Raw genomic sequence first — 17,825 nt, forward strand, 5'->3', positions numbered from 1 at the left:
TCAGCTTTCCTTTTAGTTCAAAAAGACAACTTACTGAAACTGCAAAAAAAAAACATTTCCAACATGACCGACCACAATTACGCATTGTTAATGTATATCGAAACGTATTACCAACAGAAGAACTAACGGTGAGAGTAAAGTGTGGGAAAGTTTGTCAAACCTCGTGTTGTTCCTAACTGTGTTCAGCACCTGTTGCTCTTCGTATCCGTCTGAGGGATTGTTAGAAAGGGGTAACTGAAGTTTATTTTGTCATACGATCTCTGATCATTCCCATCTGATCTTTACAGTTTAAGTGGCACATTCCAGCACAGATTGTTTTGTGAACCTGTCAATGTTGTTGAAATTAAAAATTATGCTGCACATGCCAGCAATCCCATAATATGCACATATTCATTTCACATGAAAAGATGCACTGTAAAAAATGATTTGCTGCCTTAAAATTGTTGTTAACTCAAAGATCTACAAGTCATGTCAACAGAGATGAGTTCACAAATTACAAAATATAGTTGAGAAAAGTCAACTTAATTTTACAAGTTATAACAACTCATCTCTAGTCAAGATAAATAATAGTAAGTTAAAATGACTTGTAAATCCGAGTCGATTCAACAAAAAATTTTAAGGCAGCAAAGTATTTTTTACAGTGTGGTAATACAGAAATTGCAGAGGGACGTTAGCAAAAAAGTAACTTATTAATTCTAAGGCTCAGGGGAAAATTTAAACGCGGTCATGAAATACAAATTGTGACCCATGTTGGCAAATTAAGTAAAAATGCACACGGTCTACAAACCACTTCCTTTGCAAGGAATTGAAAACATACACCAGTTGCTGGCTTAAACACTAGGTGTGTATAATTGTCAATTTTGGTCGAAATTGAGTTTTTCATAAAATTAAGTACATTAAGCCTTTATTTAGAGATCAAAATGCTCTATATAGTCACTAAACTTCCAAAATGTTCTTTATTTGTACGTTTTCTAAGAGGTGTATCGTCCTAAATGCTTATGGTGCTTTCACACCAGAAATGGAAGAGGCGGCAAGCGGGAGTGATTTCCATGTTAAGTCAATGCAAAGATGTGAATAGGCATCCTGCGGCGCGAATTGAGCGTTGCCGCATGAGCCGCGCGAGTTGAAAATTTTGAACTTTGGCAGATTTTCGCGCGCGTTAACCAATCAGGAGCTTGCTCTAGCAGTGATGTGATTACATGAAGTGAGCGGAGGCAGAAAAACAAAACAACAATAGAGGACAATCATCATCGCTACACGAGACATCTTCGTACTTTTACAGGAATTAAAAGGATCTTGTTTGGAAGAAAGTGAGTGAGGAGGTCGAACAATCTGTTAACTCATTCACCGCCAGCCTTTTTGAGAAAAGTTGCCCACCTGCACTTTTATGATTTTAACAAAATTTTCACAAAATTCCTTGCAGGAAAAAATATTTTCTATAAATATATAAACATACAAATTATATCAAATTAAAGAACACACCCTCTGCTTTCAAACAAACAATAAACAAACAAACAAACAAACAAAATGGGGAAAAAACGTTTCATTATATATTTACTTTTTCCACTTAATTTAACCACTGAAATATGGATATTTCTCTTCAAAAATACAACATTTTGAGCAAAAAGCTTAAAAAATTGCGTTTTTTAAAGGAATTTATGTTAGAGATCAGACTCAGAATGACTATCAAACATAAAGGCATTTAAAATAAATCTTAAAATCTTTTTAACATCCGTTTTTGATAAATTCGTTTTGGATAAAAGCGGTATTACATTTCACTTTGAAATTCGTCCAGAAAGGCATTTTTATTAGTTAAATATAAACTCATAAATGACAACATAACTCGTCAATGGCGGTGAATGAGTTAAGTTTACTCAATTTGACCTATATAAGCCCCTCGCATGACGCAAAATTACACGTGAATGTCTCGAATGACTAGAATTTACACACGAATGAAGTGAATAAACTCAAAATGTTTAAGCGTCCAACTACGCGCAAATTTTTTCCGCCTCTTCTACGTCTGGTGTGAATGCACAGTTACTCCAATACAAAGTTGGGTCTCCATTCACATGAGCGTCTGACATTTTGGTTTCGGTTTTAAAACATGCAGGAATTAGAAAATAAAGTGCAGGACTTGGTTGATGTTAAAAGAGCTATTAAGAGAGATAAACTTTGGAACCTGATTGATGTCAAAAGAGTAATTAAGAGCGACAGACTCGAAAATGATCTTATTTTAAAGTTTTAAACATATATATTTTGACAAGAATTCACAGAGATATAATCTGTTATGTTTGATTAAAAATATGTGATGTGTAAAATTATATTACCTCGTTACATCTTAAAGTCAATCTCAATGTTAATCAAACAATAAAAGAAAGAAAAAAGTTGAACATAGTTTCCTATAGATATTGTTTTTTACTTTGTGTGTGCCAAATGTATTAGTTTTACCAATGAGTTTAAGTTACGGATGCTGTGATTTTGTTTTTGAATCTTTTTGAACTCGATTTTTCAATCTATCAACTTTAAACAGATGTCATTATTTTGTCAGATTCCAACAAATCATACATTGTTTGACTTTTTTTAATAGAGAATGTCAGACTTTAAATAACTCAAAACCTGCTCATTCCGACTCATTTTGCCAGCACGGGTCACAAATTATGTGAAAGGTGGTTATGAAATACAAAATGATGACCTTACAAGTGGACCACAGGGAAATATATTTATAAATGCACGATATGACCCCTTTTAAGTAAATTACTGTTCACTCATTTCAGTCAGAGTGCTCCAAATGTGACTCTGGGTTGAGTGCTTCGCTTAAGGGCACAACGCTCACAGAAACTCTTCAGTTACTGAGTCACATCCACTTGATGCTGAAACCTATTGTACGACCTTTGTATTGGTAGCTCACAGCACTAACTATTAGACAGCGTGTGGTTCTGTCAGAGCAAATAACTTGAGACCTGTCAAGAATAGGTTCAGATCATTTTTCACCCACAGTGGAAAGGAAAAATCTTCTTGGTGCTCAGCTGGTAGCATTGCATTAGCGGTGCAAATGTCATAGGTTTGAATCCCATAGACCACACATAGGCTATTGATAAAATGTATAGCTGGAATGCTCCGTAGGTCAATTTGGATAAAAGCATTTGTCAACTGCATAAAATGTATGTATAAATGCAAATCAACCATTTGGAGCATTACCATTAGGTCAGTATCCTGGTTGGCAACGCTGTACTATTATTAATGGTAAGATACATATATAGATGTGCACATTTTACATCACATTTACATTTAGGCATTTAGCAGGTGCTTTTATCCAAGTAAGGAAGACAGCAAAACGATCCATCATAGGGAAGCAATAACAATAGAAGTGCTGCTTTCAGCTTCCCAAGTTTCAGCATTCTTTAAACACACATTTGGAATAAATAGGATTGGATTTATACTAGATAAAATGTGATCTGGATATGTTTTCATGAGATTCACTCATTTCTATGTGTGTGTGTGTATCTGCAGTGAGTGTTTATATAAGCGGTGTCACGCTTCTGTTCTGGTGTGAGAAGAGGTGAAGTGGAAGTGATGGGTATGAAAGTGGAAATGGACAGAAGCACTCATGCGCAAAGCGACGCTAAATTTACAGAGCCCGGTTAGCTTTGTGGAAAGGTCACGCGACTCAACAGCAACACGGGGCATAGCGTTTGCCTGCAGAAATGTGCATGTTTGTAGTGCATTTGTGTAAGCTGTAGGAGAGATTTGCCGCCTATCCTTCATCCATCTCTCCACACACTTCCATACACACACAAAGAGCTTCATTATCTATAAGCAGCGACATCTTGTCAAAGTGACTGAGATGATGTCTGTCTGCTAACATGTTTGAGAAGAGATTTTCTCTTTCTGGAAATGCAGCTCACCTGTCACAGGGAATTATTTTGAAGGATGCGAATAACACCTGAAACTCCTGAATTGAAACGTGCATTTGTTTACGCGTCCCGCAATCCTGCACCGGTTTGCGGGGTTGCTTGTATGCGTGAGCTTGTGTGGCAGTTTGACATCTGCTTTTGAGTTTTGTCTGAGCTTCACTCTGGGAACTAGCTTTTATGCGCGTTTTCAGCCTTTATTATTGAAATTACAGTGCAGAAAATTGGAGAGTTTATGACTCGCCAGATGTTGTTTCTAACTTTGTGCTAAACTCGGTGATTTGTGGATTATTTCGGGGAAAATTGAGTATTGAGTGTTTGCCTGAACTCTGTTAAACCCCATCAGGTGTGTCGTAACCCAGGTGTGTTAAAGTGTCTACAGAGAGGTCATGGGTAGTGCCAAACATCGCTTGATTGCATCGATCTTCCCTGCAGCGTTTCTGCGGGGGTTTGCTTGCAAAAGCCATGCACAAGTTATGACTTAGTGCCCTTTTGGGCTACAACTAGGAGACGTTACAACTTGCACGCTCCAATGTGTTTTTGTACTAAGGTTAAAACACAACATTTGTAAACTTGTCCATGAATTTTTCCCTTTAGGCATAGAGTTTGGATAAAATGGAATCTGCTGTGATGCATTTAGCCAACAGATTTCAATTCTTTAGCCATAAATAATAATGTTGACATTTACTTTCATTCATAATGTAAGAGAGAGAGGGCCCTTTGTGGATAACTGTGTTGTTAGTGGTTGATCTTTGACACAATACTCACATTATTGGTGCACTTTCCTTATATTTTTACAATAATACAAACGGTGAAACGGTTCACATGATAAACTAGTGGAATATCGCACGGCTAAAACGACACAACACTACAAACACATTTTTATTAATGTGCGATTAAAGCAACACGCAATTTCTGTTTGACCCTTGGCATAGCCCGTTGTTGGATAAATTAAGACGCAGCCTAAGGGGCTAGTCACACCAAAAGCGTTTATGGCAGTTGCAGGCGCCTTTTTTGAATGATATTCTATGGGCAGGGCGCGTTTGCGCGCTGTTTATGCGTGCCGAGCGCCTTGCGGTTTTTTGCCGCCTGCCGCGCACGCGTTTTTGAAGAGCGCTGAGAGCGGAGAAGCGCCCGACGTCATTCGCATCTTTCTATTGTCCAATCAAATGAACGGAGAGGCGGGCCATACGTTGTGGTGAGGGAAGTTTACAGTTGTTTTGAAGAACTGGACTCCACTCGCTCACTCTCTCCTGCGTGTTTGTGCACCTCTCATCCTCAAACAAGGTCAGAGCAAGCGCCCTCTTTTTAAAGTTTCTGCTAATATGACAGTTAACAGCAAAAGAACGCTCACGCTTCAATATTTGATTGACAAGACAGCTGACTCGGTGGTTGCTTAGCAATATGAAAAGCCGCGTTGCACTGCTCTTTTTTTTAAAAAGGCAGTGCGTCGCGCCTTGCGTTGGCAAGCGTTTAAATCGCTTTTGGTGTGACTGGCCCCTAAGACAGTATATTTTCTTTATTTGTACGTTTTCTTAGAGGTGTACCATCCTAAATGCTTAACTAATACAAATTATTGCGTATCTGAGATTTTGGTTTCGTTATTTTTTTTAATGCAGGAATTCGAAAATAAAGTGCAGGACTTGCTTGATGTTAAAATAGTTATTAAGAGAGATAATGTTTGGGACCTGATTGATGTTAAAAGAGTTATTAAGAGCAACAAGACTTGAAAATGATCTTCTTTGCGCTAACTGACAGATCTGAAGCAACCACACAGGTGCGCGACCCCAATATATGCACACAGAGACAAAATTACAGTTTTAAAAATATCTGTTTTGACAAGAATTTACACTGATATAATCTGTCTTAAGTGAATGTTTGATTAACTGTTGAGGAAAAATATCTTTGTAACATTACATTAGATCATTGCATTACAGTAGATCTTAAAACTCAATGTCTCGATGTCAATCAAACAGAAACGTTTAACATATATTTTTCCTATTGTTTTTGACTTGTCTGTGTAAATCTATAAGTTTTACCAGGGAATTTAAGGTACTGATGCAGTAATTTTGTTTATGAACCTTATCTTTAACTGGACTTTTTTCAAAATATTTTTTGCTGACTCTGTCACTAATAATAAACATACATTTGCATAAAGCATCCATATTTGTCCATGCCCATGTTGAGTATTAAAAACTTAAAATGTAAAAATGTGTGATTAAGTTGCAATTAATTACGAGTTAACTCATGACAATCATGCGATTTATGTAGATTAAATATTTTAATCGATTGACAGCTCTAATATATTACAAAATAAAATATGATATAAAACACAACAATTTATTTTAATACTATGAAACGTTTACATGAAATTGAAAAAAATGTGTTAATGTACAAAGGCAGTGATTTACTGCATTGTTAAGATTATATAGAACATTTATGTGTTTTAAGGGGGCATGCACACCAAAGCTTTTACGCCCGCACGCGGCCGGCGCATGTTATTAATTGTTTCCAATGGAAGCTCAGCGTTTTTCAATAAGCCAGCAGCTAGCGGTTTTCTTCCACGCTGAAAACCAGCGCCTAGCGTTTTTTCTGCGCTCAGGGCTGAGCGGTGAGAGTTGAAAAATGTCCAACTTTGTATGAAAAGCTCCGCTCGTCAGCTGTAAGTCATTTTTACATGGAAACTAAATAGTGTTGCTTTAAAGAAAATATATCGCCTGGCAGCAGGCCAGCTGACAGTCTTGCCTGGGCCCGGGACAAGATAATCTTGGAGGGCCCCTCGGCACCCCTACTTTTTACTGGTAACAAGACATTTGGCATTATCAGATTCATGGCCCACGAATATTGCATCATTATACATTGTATTCAACATTTATATAGTAAATAAATGTAGTACTGACACTATACACTGACACAAAATAACTTTTATTTATATAACGTCAACCCCCTCTTTTAAAAACCTCTATTTTCTGCTCTTTTCTTTTCTTCTCTTTTCTTTTCTTTTCTGAGCACCGGACTTGTGCTGAGTCTGACCAGATATTTTGAGCGTACTGAACTTCAAATCAAATGACATCATAAAATTTTGATTAGTGGCCAAACCATTTTTGTGTTGGGCGGGGGGTTTCTTGACCACTATTTCAAGTATAGGAAGAAAACAAATACAACGTTTTTTTTTATGTATCTCAAATGCAGTCGCCTCCATGGGTATTGGAGCGGAAGCACGTTTTGTGTTGTTTTGGCTGTTTGCCAAAATGTATTCCAGTTACAGTCATATTATGAATATTGTCTTACAGTGCACACTCTCAGCTTTATTTTGAGGTTATTCACATCCATAATGGCTGAAGGATTTAGGAATTACAGCCATTTAATATGTAGCTCCCCCTTTTCAAAAGTAATGGGACAGTTGACGGGTATTGTCTATTTGTTAAATAATTTCCTCATGAATGACAGCTGTTAAAGGTCTGGAGTTGATTTTAAGTGTGGTATTTGCATTTGGAAGCTGTGGCTGTGAACCCAAATCATTTGACATCAGAGAGATGGCAGGAACATTAAGAGTTGCACAATCAACAATTTGGCACATCCAGATAAAAAAACAACACAGTGGTGAGCTTAGCAACATTAAAATCCTGTATGTCTAAATGGGATAACAGTGGTGGATGATCTTATTATCCTCTCCATTATAAAGAAAAAACATCATAATTGTAACTGGAATATATTTTGGTAAACAGCTAAAATAACACAAAATGTGCTTCTGTTCCAATATTTATGGAGGTGACTGTATTAGATTTTTTTCCACAAATGTGCCTATTTTCTTTATTTTTTAACAATTGCAGTGTTTCCGACAGGATTTTGACAGACTGTGGCGGCGATGACGTCACACGCCGATTAGCATATATGTGGCGTCATTGCGTCGTGTTTTACTCTTTAATCTGTCACATTATATTGCATTTTAACACAACTGAATGCTATTTTTACATATTATTTGTTCTGTTGTCTATAAAATAGTGACTAAACAGGACCCAGTTATGACCCAGTGACTCATTGTTAATGTATGTTAATGTCAATGTAAATCCAATCTCTTTCTTTAACTGCTGCTAAAAACGCGCCCTCATCTGACAAAATCATCATACATTCACATTGAGGCTGTACTGATGTTGCTCTTCTCATCAGTGTTGTTGCGTTATGAGCGCTTTTTTATTTTAAACACGAGTGGTAGTTTTATTGTATATCATCGCGTATAGCGCAAAAATTTGTTGCAAATTCAGAATATGAGAGAATACACGGTTAGTGTTACTACAGAACACGTGCACGAGCATACCGCATCATAGGTAGGGAGAGAGCTCGGACACAGACTCACACCAGAACGGGTATGTGTGGTAATGCTGACCTTTTGTTTAATTCACTCATGATGAACTCGATCAGTCATCTTCTCTATAAGTGACATGCGTGACTGTTGACGTTTACGCGAAAAAGAAAGTAAAAGGAATGCGGAGTTAAAATACTTTTGACTGTAGAGAGAGCTGCGCGGCTTGCAACAGGAGAGAGAGGGGAGGGGCGCGCGCTGTTGAGGCGCTGCATGCAACAGGAGAGAGGGAGGAGGGAGGCGCGCTGAGCGCTCACTACAATGAATATAGTAGACAATGAATATAGTAGAATTAAAATGTAAATGGTAATCATGAAAAATCTATTTGTGGCGGCCAGTGTTGATTCTATGGCAGATAAATCAATGTATGGAAAACACTGAATTATTCCATAGGTTCCAGTTCTGGGCCCCCCCTCATCCTGGGCCCGGGACAACAGACCCGTTTGTCCCCCCCTGTCGGCGGGCGTGCCTGGCAGTGAACTTTGAGCTTTATCATTTAACAGGCATAATTTATGCTCTAACAGCAACATTACACACTAACTATGGTTTAAAAAATGGGATCAGGGAGAATGTGACCTTTAACTTGACCTCAGTTAAAAAGATAAAAACAAATAACAGACTTCATATCAATAATAAAAAGAAATAAATAGATGAGATCAAAAAATGCCAGTTAGATATATTCAATGTGAATATTTCATCTTTGACCATCAGACACCAAAGGACACGGCAGCTTCACTGAGCCAGCCGCAAATTTTTGAAGGACTTGCGAGATGAGGCTACCCTCTGTGGTGTACACACCACTGACTGACTCCAGATCACCTGGAACTCACATTTCCAAAATCGTCAGAGCAAATTTTAATACAGGCACTATCTTTACTAACTGACCACAGATTTAAGGTTTGTTCATCTATATCCTCGATTAAACAGCTCTTAAAACTTCATTTTATGACAAACATTCTGCAGGTTTTTAGCTACATTTCCTGAAAATACATTCTGGGAAACTTGGCTGCCATAAGTCCACTGATGCATGGGTGAATCAAGAACACATCCTGGGATGTTATGTGAAATTTGCTTGACGCGAACTTGGAATTGGAACAGTACTTGGGCCGCAACTGATGACTTTTAAAAGTCCACAAGAACACATCAGACAGGAACGGATATTGAGAAACGGACAATATTTTGAAAGCACCACGCAGACACACTGTTTATACTGTACTGTGTTAATCAAATGCCTTAGAATTGTTTCAACATATGAAGAGTTTCGTTGCAAAACGAGATAAATCAATTTTTTAACATTTTTGTGAAAACATGTTTTATTATGTTATCATGTTATTATTTTGTTTTATGGTGCTACTTAGCTGTATTTTTTAAGTTATGAAGGTTTAAATCTAAACAAAACAACTGCAGTTGAATTGAAATTAATTGGAATGCACAACCAAAAAACGAGATTTCTGAACAATTAAAAAAACAGTGGTTATCTCGTTTTGCAACGAAACTCTTCATATATAGCTGGGACTGTAAAAGTATTATAGCCATTATGCTAACTTATAGTTACTAAGCCCCTAGTTTAAATATGATGTTCGGTTTAAGGAACCAAGCGCTGGAACTGTGTTATAGTATGTGGCATATTTTAGATCAGACAATGGATAGGTAAGGAATAATTGACGACGGGCCATTGAATTATAAGAAAATAATGCACACCAAGGTGGTAATGCGGCACGACGCGAAGCGGAGTGCCGTTACACCGCAGGTGTGCATTATTTTCAAATAATTCAAAGGACCGGAGTCAATTATTCCGCTTATACCACGGTTACCACAAACATTGCTCTGGTGCCTATTTTTAAGACATTTGAAAAGTTAGGTGTGCGGTTTACAGAAAAATAATCAACACCCATAGAACATTTCTCAGCCAATCAGAATGCAGCATTTAACAGACCCGTGGTATAAAGAGAGTTAATAAATCTTTCAACAAAATTAATACAAAGGCTCACTATTTCCAAGATGTAATTCCAAACAATTTTCAATGGTCTTGGTCTCAGTCCTCAAAGTCTTGGTCTTGTTTTGGTCTCAACACCCTCTGGTCTTGGTCTCTGTGTGGGTGGTCTCAACTACAACATGACCTCTGTGTCCCCTACCTTATTACCGCTGGGCTGCATATCTGACACCCTGCAGTACCATTTTTTACAAAAATTTGATGCAGGGAGAATGAAAGAGACATGTTTTTATATTGACCAAATTAAATATGTTAATGTATCTTTCGCGCTCTATGGCAGGCAGGGTGGACAGATAATTACTCAACATGTTTAATCTGAGTGATTTCATAAGTTATTTAAGCCTGCCGGCTGTGTACGAAAATTGCTTTTTTCCGCTATTTTGAATGGAAGCCAATGGAAGGTCTAGTCTGATTTCATCCAAAAGTGGGCGTGAACCTGTTCAGAGACATTCTATGACGTTGCGCCGGTTGTGCGTATATTTGAATTGATGCGGACATTGGTCGGCTATTTAAACTTCTTGTTCTACAGCCGTTTTCATCTACTCCTACGATATCTATAACTTTTCTTTCCATTTTGCCCATTACAATCTGGTTTCATTATATATTATAGCTAGTTGGAGCCATTGAAAGGGCAGGGCTGAAATGGTACCCGCTACAACAAAGGCAGCGTAAGGAGATGCCTATCAAACCCCCGACACACAGGAGAGCCAGACGTGGGCATGACTCCTCATTATGTCCATTCACATGAGGCTAAGGCCACGGCCGCATTAAAGCTCTCTCAGGGTACCGGATGTCAGTCTGTTTTCTCTTTTCCTCCAACAGGACCGACCTCCCACCGGTTCACAAGCCGGCCCCGCCGCCACCTAAGAAAAAGAGCAGCGATATGAAAGGAGACCTGACATCTGACGAGATCCAGGTAGGGTGTCTTCTTATTTTAGCTCAAAATGTCTAATGCGCTTATAGATGCAGCTACCAACCAGGAGCTTGAGCTTGACGCTAAATCATGACTGTTTTAAACTTTATATAAAGTTTTACTTTTTTCATTTCACTTTTTAAGCAACATTTCTGTTCTACTAGGTGCCTCGATTCAGGAACCCCAATGTATATACAACCACAGAAATATATATAAATAAACGTTACCAAAAATATCAGTACTGTACTTAAATCATTGATGCAAGACTAAATATTTTTACCACTATAGTAGTGATGTGAAAAAGTAGTTGACGGGTCAGTGTTTATCCAAATAAATCTTAACACTTTCTGTAGCTTCAGCAGTCTTTCCTGGCAAGTTTTTAGTATGACTGAGAGTAGGCTACTGTAAGATAAAGGTGAGATATAAAGGTGTGCATATCTCAATTACCAGATTCACTTTTCTTGTTTTTGTAAGGGTGCAAAAAGTAACACAACACTTGCATTTTTGTCAGCCCGTGTGCTACATTTAAAATGTTTTATACATTTTGGCCTGTATGTAATCATCCTATAAGCTATTTTAAAACTTCCTATAAAGTCTGATATGAGTTCTGAGTTTGTCACACCATAGAAAAATGTGATATTAACCACTCAACCAAATTTGAAAGACGTAAAACGCCAAGTTAATAAAAGCTATTAAAATCTTGGAAAAAAAAGGCAGCATTCTCTGCTCTTAAACGCTGGGGGCGTGTCTGCAGTCTGTGTTGAAACCACACCCACTCACCGGAAAGCTGCCATCTCTTTTAAGTTTCAAATACCACTACAACCTGAATGGATTCTAGCGATTGTGTTAGCCCCGCCCAAATAATCCTCAATACAGAAATCGGGATAAACTGTTTATTGATCTTACTCTGCAATTCAGTACTACTTAGTTTACTGTCTTTTTGGCGTGTTTCAGTAATACATTTCTAACATTTATAATGTGTTTAGAAACTATTTTCAAGATTGACTTTACAGAGACTTTAAATAACATTAAATAAATTGGACAGCTCATTCTTTAAGACATTATATTATGCCATTGTACATAGATTGTTCACTTTTAATTGTAAAATATGTAGCCATGTCCAAATAATTTTTTAGTACATAAATGACATTTTATGTTTTTTTTCCCTCAATTTTTTCTTTTTTTTAGCAGTATTGCTTTAACCACATAGCTACAAACAGTCCAGTTTAACCAGGTTATAGTTATATAATAAATATTTATTTAATAGTCAGATACTTAACTGCGATCGCAGCTGTCTCGTGTGAAATACTGTACCCATTACATTCTGTTATAAGGTCATATACCTGCATGTGACCCAAACGGAAATGTAATATATGTGAATACATGAAATATCCCTATATGAAATATATGGTAATATAAAGTAGAAACATATATGTACATATATGTATCAGGGACGTGCACAGACATTTTGAGGGGCAGGGGCTCAAGTGAAATAAAGGGCACTTCTCATAATTATGTATATTTTTTTCTTTTTTTTAAACAAAAAGAATATATATTAACGCAATTCTGACTTCCTTTTTAAAAAAAATATTTTAAAAGTTCAAACTCACGCAATTGTTTAATTTTCAAAAGATGTCTACAAAATAATCAGTTGTTCACACAGACACAATGGTCTCCTTAGTAGTCTAGGTTTATAGAGCAGCAAAGGAAGCCATTACACAATGTGCATGTTTTGAAAACATTAAATTACACATTAATTACAAATTTGTTAAAATGCTAAAAACAAAGTTGTGACTGCTGAGTTAGCGCTACATGCCAATAAATGCTATATCATATGCTAGCGTTTAGCTGATTAGTTGTTAGTTGTTACTCAAAATGTATTTTTGTCTGATAAGGGCTCAAAATATAAGGTCTGTTTACTAATGTGAGCTTCTGGCATGAGCCTCAGAGCAGAGCAATCAGAGCAGAGCTCAACATTATTATTCATGACCCTTTCAAATAGGGCAAAAATAGACCATTTAATTAAAATGACAAATTCTAAGGTTGTAAACAGACATGTAAAAACGTTTCCGGATAATTTTTGCACTTAATAAAGGAACATACCTTCTATGTAATTGTCAAAGAACAATTTAACATATTATGACAACACATCCTATTGCACCTTTAATCTTAGGTTTCAAATTTATTAGGGTTACACATGTCAGAAACAACAAATATAGATTAGGCCTATTTTATTTGTATTTTATATTTTACTTTTTTGTGATGTCAGTGAAATTTCAGACTGGGCAAGTAAAATACTGAACCATCAGATTTCTTCCCAATCTACTACATCACTCCAGTATAACACATTATACTTATTTAACAGACATTGCAAAAAACCGCAAACAAAAAAGCTTACTACTGCAGTTAGCAATTATTTTATTGTTTGTGCTTTATTATTTTATGAGCAGTCTGTTTAAACTACATACACTACACTGTTACAAGTTTGCAACTCTTCAGGTTAATATGGGATTGCCATGGAAAACAATGTCCCTGAATCGGTATGTGTAAAAACGTGTCCCATATTGCATAAAACTGTTAATATAAGAATGCTTTCCTCACACACTTACCGGTAGCTGCCTGCATAATCCAAGCGTGCCGCACAAACCCTGAAAAGTGAAGCCAAAACGTCTCGATCGCCCCCCAGTGACCGGTCCCAGTATAGGTCATAAAGCCCGCCTCCCCATGTTATTCAATGGGACTTGAGACCAACTAAAAAAATTAATTACACTTCAATTATCTTTTTTCCAAAGCTGGTTTCTGTCATTTACTGTAGTTTTTATCACGCTGATGTAAATTCAAATGTTTGTTTTTAAAATAGGTTTGTGTTTAGTTAGTTATTTAATGATATAAAAACGGTGGTGTCACGTCATGATTGACAGCTGTGAAATCGTGTGATATGCGCATTCTACGAGAGCGAGGGCGGGGTTTTGACTTCGCCCCTTCCCTTCCTGCTCACTACTGCGCATGACTGGTCCCGAAATCGCTATTGCGCAGACTCAAGACCCAAGATGTCAGCGCCATATCAGGACACTGGCGGCTTCACTTTTCACCAATGGAAGAGAGCGAACAGGCGTCGTCCATCTTTTTTACAGTCTATGGCATAATCATGCACATGATCGCGTCTCGTTCGGGCTCACGGGCTGAGCTTTGGCGCTTAAGCGCGCGAATGATGCAGCACGAGTGTAGACAAACCAATCAAAAGCGAAGTAAGTTAGAGAGGCGGGACTAAGGAAAGGTAAAGCCAATCATATTAGCGATTTGAATTTTGGAGGCGGGACTCATCTGTTAACCGTTTGTGTGCCACAAATAGCGCTATTTTTCTTTATATAAGAGTTTAAATCTCATTTAAATGATTTCTGAATAAATTCATGTTAAATTAAATAAGCAACAAGTAAAAAACACAAGAAACAGACAGACATAAGTTGTTATATGAATAAAGATCATATTATTTTTTTTTTTTAAAAGCACCCCAGAAAAAAGGGCACTCTCTCTCCAGGAATAAAAAGGGCAGGTGCTCAAGCCCCCTTTGATGTCTATGTGTGCACGTGCCTGATATGTATAACCATATATGACACCTATTCGAAAATGGAACAATTTCATATATTGACATATATGTCTATCCCATACAAATATATGTCTATGTGTGCAAAAAACATACATAGACATATATGTCATCTATATAATTATTTATATATGTGACATACATGACTTCACATATATGTCTAATATATGTTGCATACATATACTTATCATATATCATAAAATAATTAAATTTGAACCGTGGTTTTTATCTATTTTTTGCATGTTTTAGACCACAGGTACACACGTACAACCCATTCACACAACTTAACACACAAACACAATTTATTATTTGTAATGTACCTGATGAGTCCAGTCGGGCCACGTTGAAAGTCACCTCCACTATCCACTGATCCACCCAGCCGTTGGATGGGAGGGGCTAACAACTTAAGCTATTTGTGTGTTACTGAAGTAGGCGCTGTTTAGCTTGTACTCAGATAATTTTTTCACTTTTTTTGCATAAATTTGTTAGTCAGTACTGATCGAAACTACCAAATTTTTACAAAAATTCCATGATTTTAACTCTTTAATTGCCAAGTTCATAAGTGGATTTGGGGAAAATCTAAATGACAAATTTTCAATACAAAAAGTGATTGTAGACTGGATTTTTTTAACCTTTTTCGCAGTCTTAGGCATGTCAAATATAAAGTAAAAACATTGGCTTTTGATTATTGTTTTCTTCCTCATTTGTTAGTGGCTGTTTTTGCCCCATTGACTTCCATTATAACCAAATTTTTTGATTGCAGAGCAATGACACCTTGTTATCATGCATTTTTGAATGTTGGTGGTTTTTCCTTTTGCAAAGAGGTCAAATTTGTCATTTTTACTGTTGATCACCATGTGGCACCATTAACCCTTTAGTAGACCTGTGCAGTGCAGAGCTTAATTTCTAGCTTGTACATTGAGTAATATGGGGGCGGTTTCCCGGACAGGGATTATCTTAATCCAGGACTAGGCCTTAGTTTAATTAGGAAATATAACTAGTTTTAACAAACATGCCTTACTAAAAACATTACCTGTATGCATTTTGAGGCAAAATAAAGGGCCCTGATTTATTTTAAGATATGTCAGTGCAAGTTGTTTTCAGTTTGGACAGCTCTTAAAAATGTTTTAGTCTAGGACTAGTCTAATCCCTGTCCGGGAAACCGCCCCATGGAGTATAACTCCATAATAAAAGTATAGTATTGTGTGTGTATTTGTGTGCATACGTGCGAGTGTGTTTTAAAATCATCCTGATCCAGTAATAGGCTACTTTATGACTTTATGATCTGGTAAATTGACACGATCACATGAATTTTTGCAGTGTTTATCGCATATTGAGACAGAAAAGAGACTGCTTTCATCTCTAATGAATATATATTTTCTGCAGGTTGATTTAGCCTAAATATTAGTGCACAATAGTAGGCCAATGTAGTATAGTATGGTTAAAAATAAGTTTGAAAAGTTTAGCATACTATAGTATAAAGCATATAGTGGGGATTGTCAGTGGAATGTACACACTCAGAAAAAAAGAACAAATGCCACTGAGGTGGTTTTTAAAAAAGTAACTTACATCCTATTTGTGCGTGGTATTAGTATAATTAAATGTACATATTAGTACTATACCACATGAACCTACATGTATTCATATCTGTACCTAGTGACAGCTTTTCTTCTGAGACTGCAGTTTACTAAAATAACTAGTATTTTTTCACATGGTTTATTATATTTTGATTATAGTGAGACAATGATACATTTGTGGTTAATATGGTTTAACTAACCCTGGGTATTCATAATCTGACATTTCACACTGTGCATTCCTAAACCCTACCCCTACGATCACTAACCATGGTTTTACTACAGTTAAAACCAAAAACCATGGTTCCTGTATTAAAACCATGGTTCTCTCTAAACCCCACTTTTAACCCTAGGAGCATTTCACACTTGTAATTTAGAAGCAGGGTTATCCCTGAAATTAACCCAGGGTTATGAAACACTCCTCGGAAGCACGGTTAGCCCTGTTTTTGTGGGATTAACCCCGCATTGCGATGCCAAATGCATGCAGTTTGAAACTAGGCAGGGTTATAATGTTATGACCATAATAATTTTTAAACAATATATTTACAGACCTATATAGGCTATGTTGTTTTAGAAATCTAGACATAAAACATATTGATATCATATGGTTGGAGCATACAGTATCATGTAAAAATCCATCTTATATGGTTGTAAAATACAAACCCATATAAGAATTCATACATATACATATTTTAAATATATGTATTTAAATACATTTTAATATGAGTATTCCATATAGGTTTAAAACAGTTATCTTCATATATCAAGAGTATCTATATATGTGATATTAATATATGTATTTATATACATTTTAATATGAGTATTTCATATAGGTTTAAAACATATATCTCATATATCAAGAGTATTTTTATATGTGATATTCATATATGTATTTATATACATTTTAATATGAGTATTTCATATAGGTTTAAAACATATATCTTCATATATCAAGAGTATCTATATATGTGATATTAATATATGTATTTATATACATTTTAAAATGAGTATTTCATATATGTTTTAAACCTATATATTCATATATCCAGAGGATCTATATATGTGATATTAATATATTGCATATATATGTAACATATATGTCCCTATATCAAAACCGATCTTGGCATATATGTCATATATTACATTTCTGTATGGGGATCCTGAGTGTCTCATGCAAAAAAAGCATTTTACTTACTGTTATATCCTAAGATCTCCGTCCGTGACTGCGGGTCTCGTGTCAAATTCGCTTCATATTCATTCTAGTATAGATGCTTTCAGAAGTAACAACATAAACATGCGGCTTTCGTGGTCAACACGTAACTTCCGGTAAACTCTGCTAAAAATAAAAAATAACAAAGTACTTTAAACGTAGTTTATTTATATAACAAGCAAAATAAACAACAGGTAGGTTACCTAGGAAACCAAAACATTTGTTATTTTAGACAAGGTATTTGTTCAAGAGTTCAG

The 17,825-nt window shown here is 36.3% G+C and overlaps 1 protein-coding gene across 2 annotated transcripts in view; it reads left to right on the plus strand.

Moving 5' to 3' along the window:
* Positions 1 to 17,825, plus strand: part of nectin1b (nectin cell adhesion molecule 1b) — a 287,273-nt gene that overhangs the window by 225,869 nt on the left and 43,579 nt on the right. For both annotated transcript variants that reach the window (XM_055173651.2, XM_055173653.2), the window contains exon 7: positions 11,090 to 11,183. In XM_055173651.2, coding sequence (XP_055029626.2) covers positions 11,090 to 11,183 — 94 coding nt within the window. The remainder of the gene's footprint in view (positions 1 to 11,089; positions 11,184 to 17,825) is intronic.

This window comes from Misgurnus anguillicaudatus, chromosome 15 (genome assembly GCF_027580225.2).
Source record: "Misgurnus anguillicaudatus chromosome 15, ASM2758022v2, whole genome shotgun sequence".
Lineage (NCBI taxonomy): Eukaryota > Metazoa > Chordata > Actinopteri > Cypriniformes > Cobitidae > Misgurnus > Misgurnus anguillicaudatus.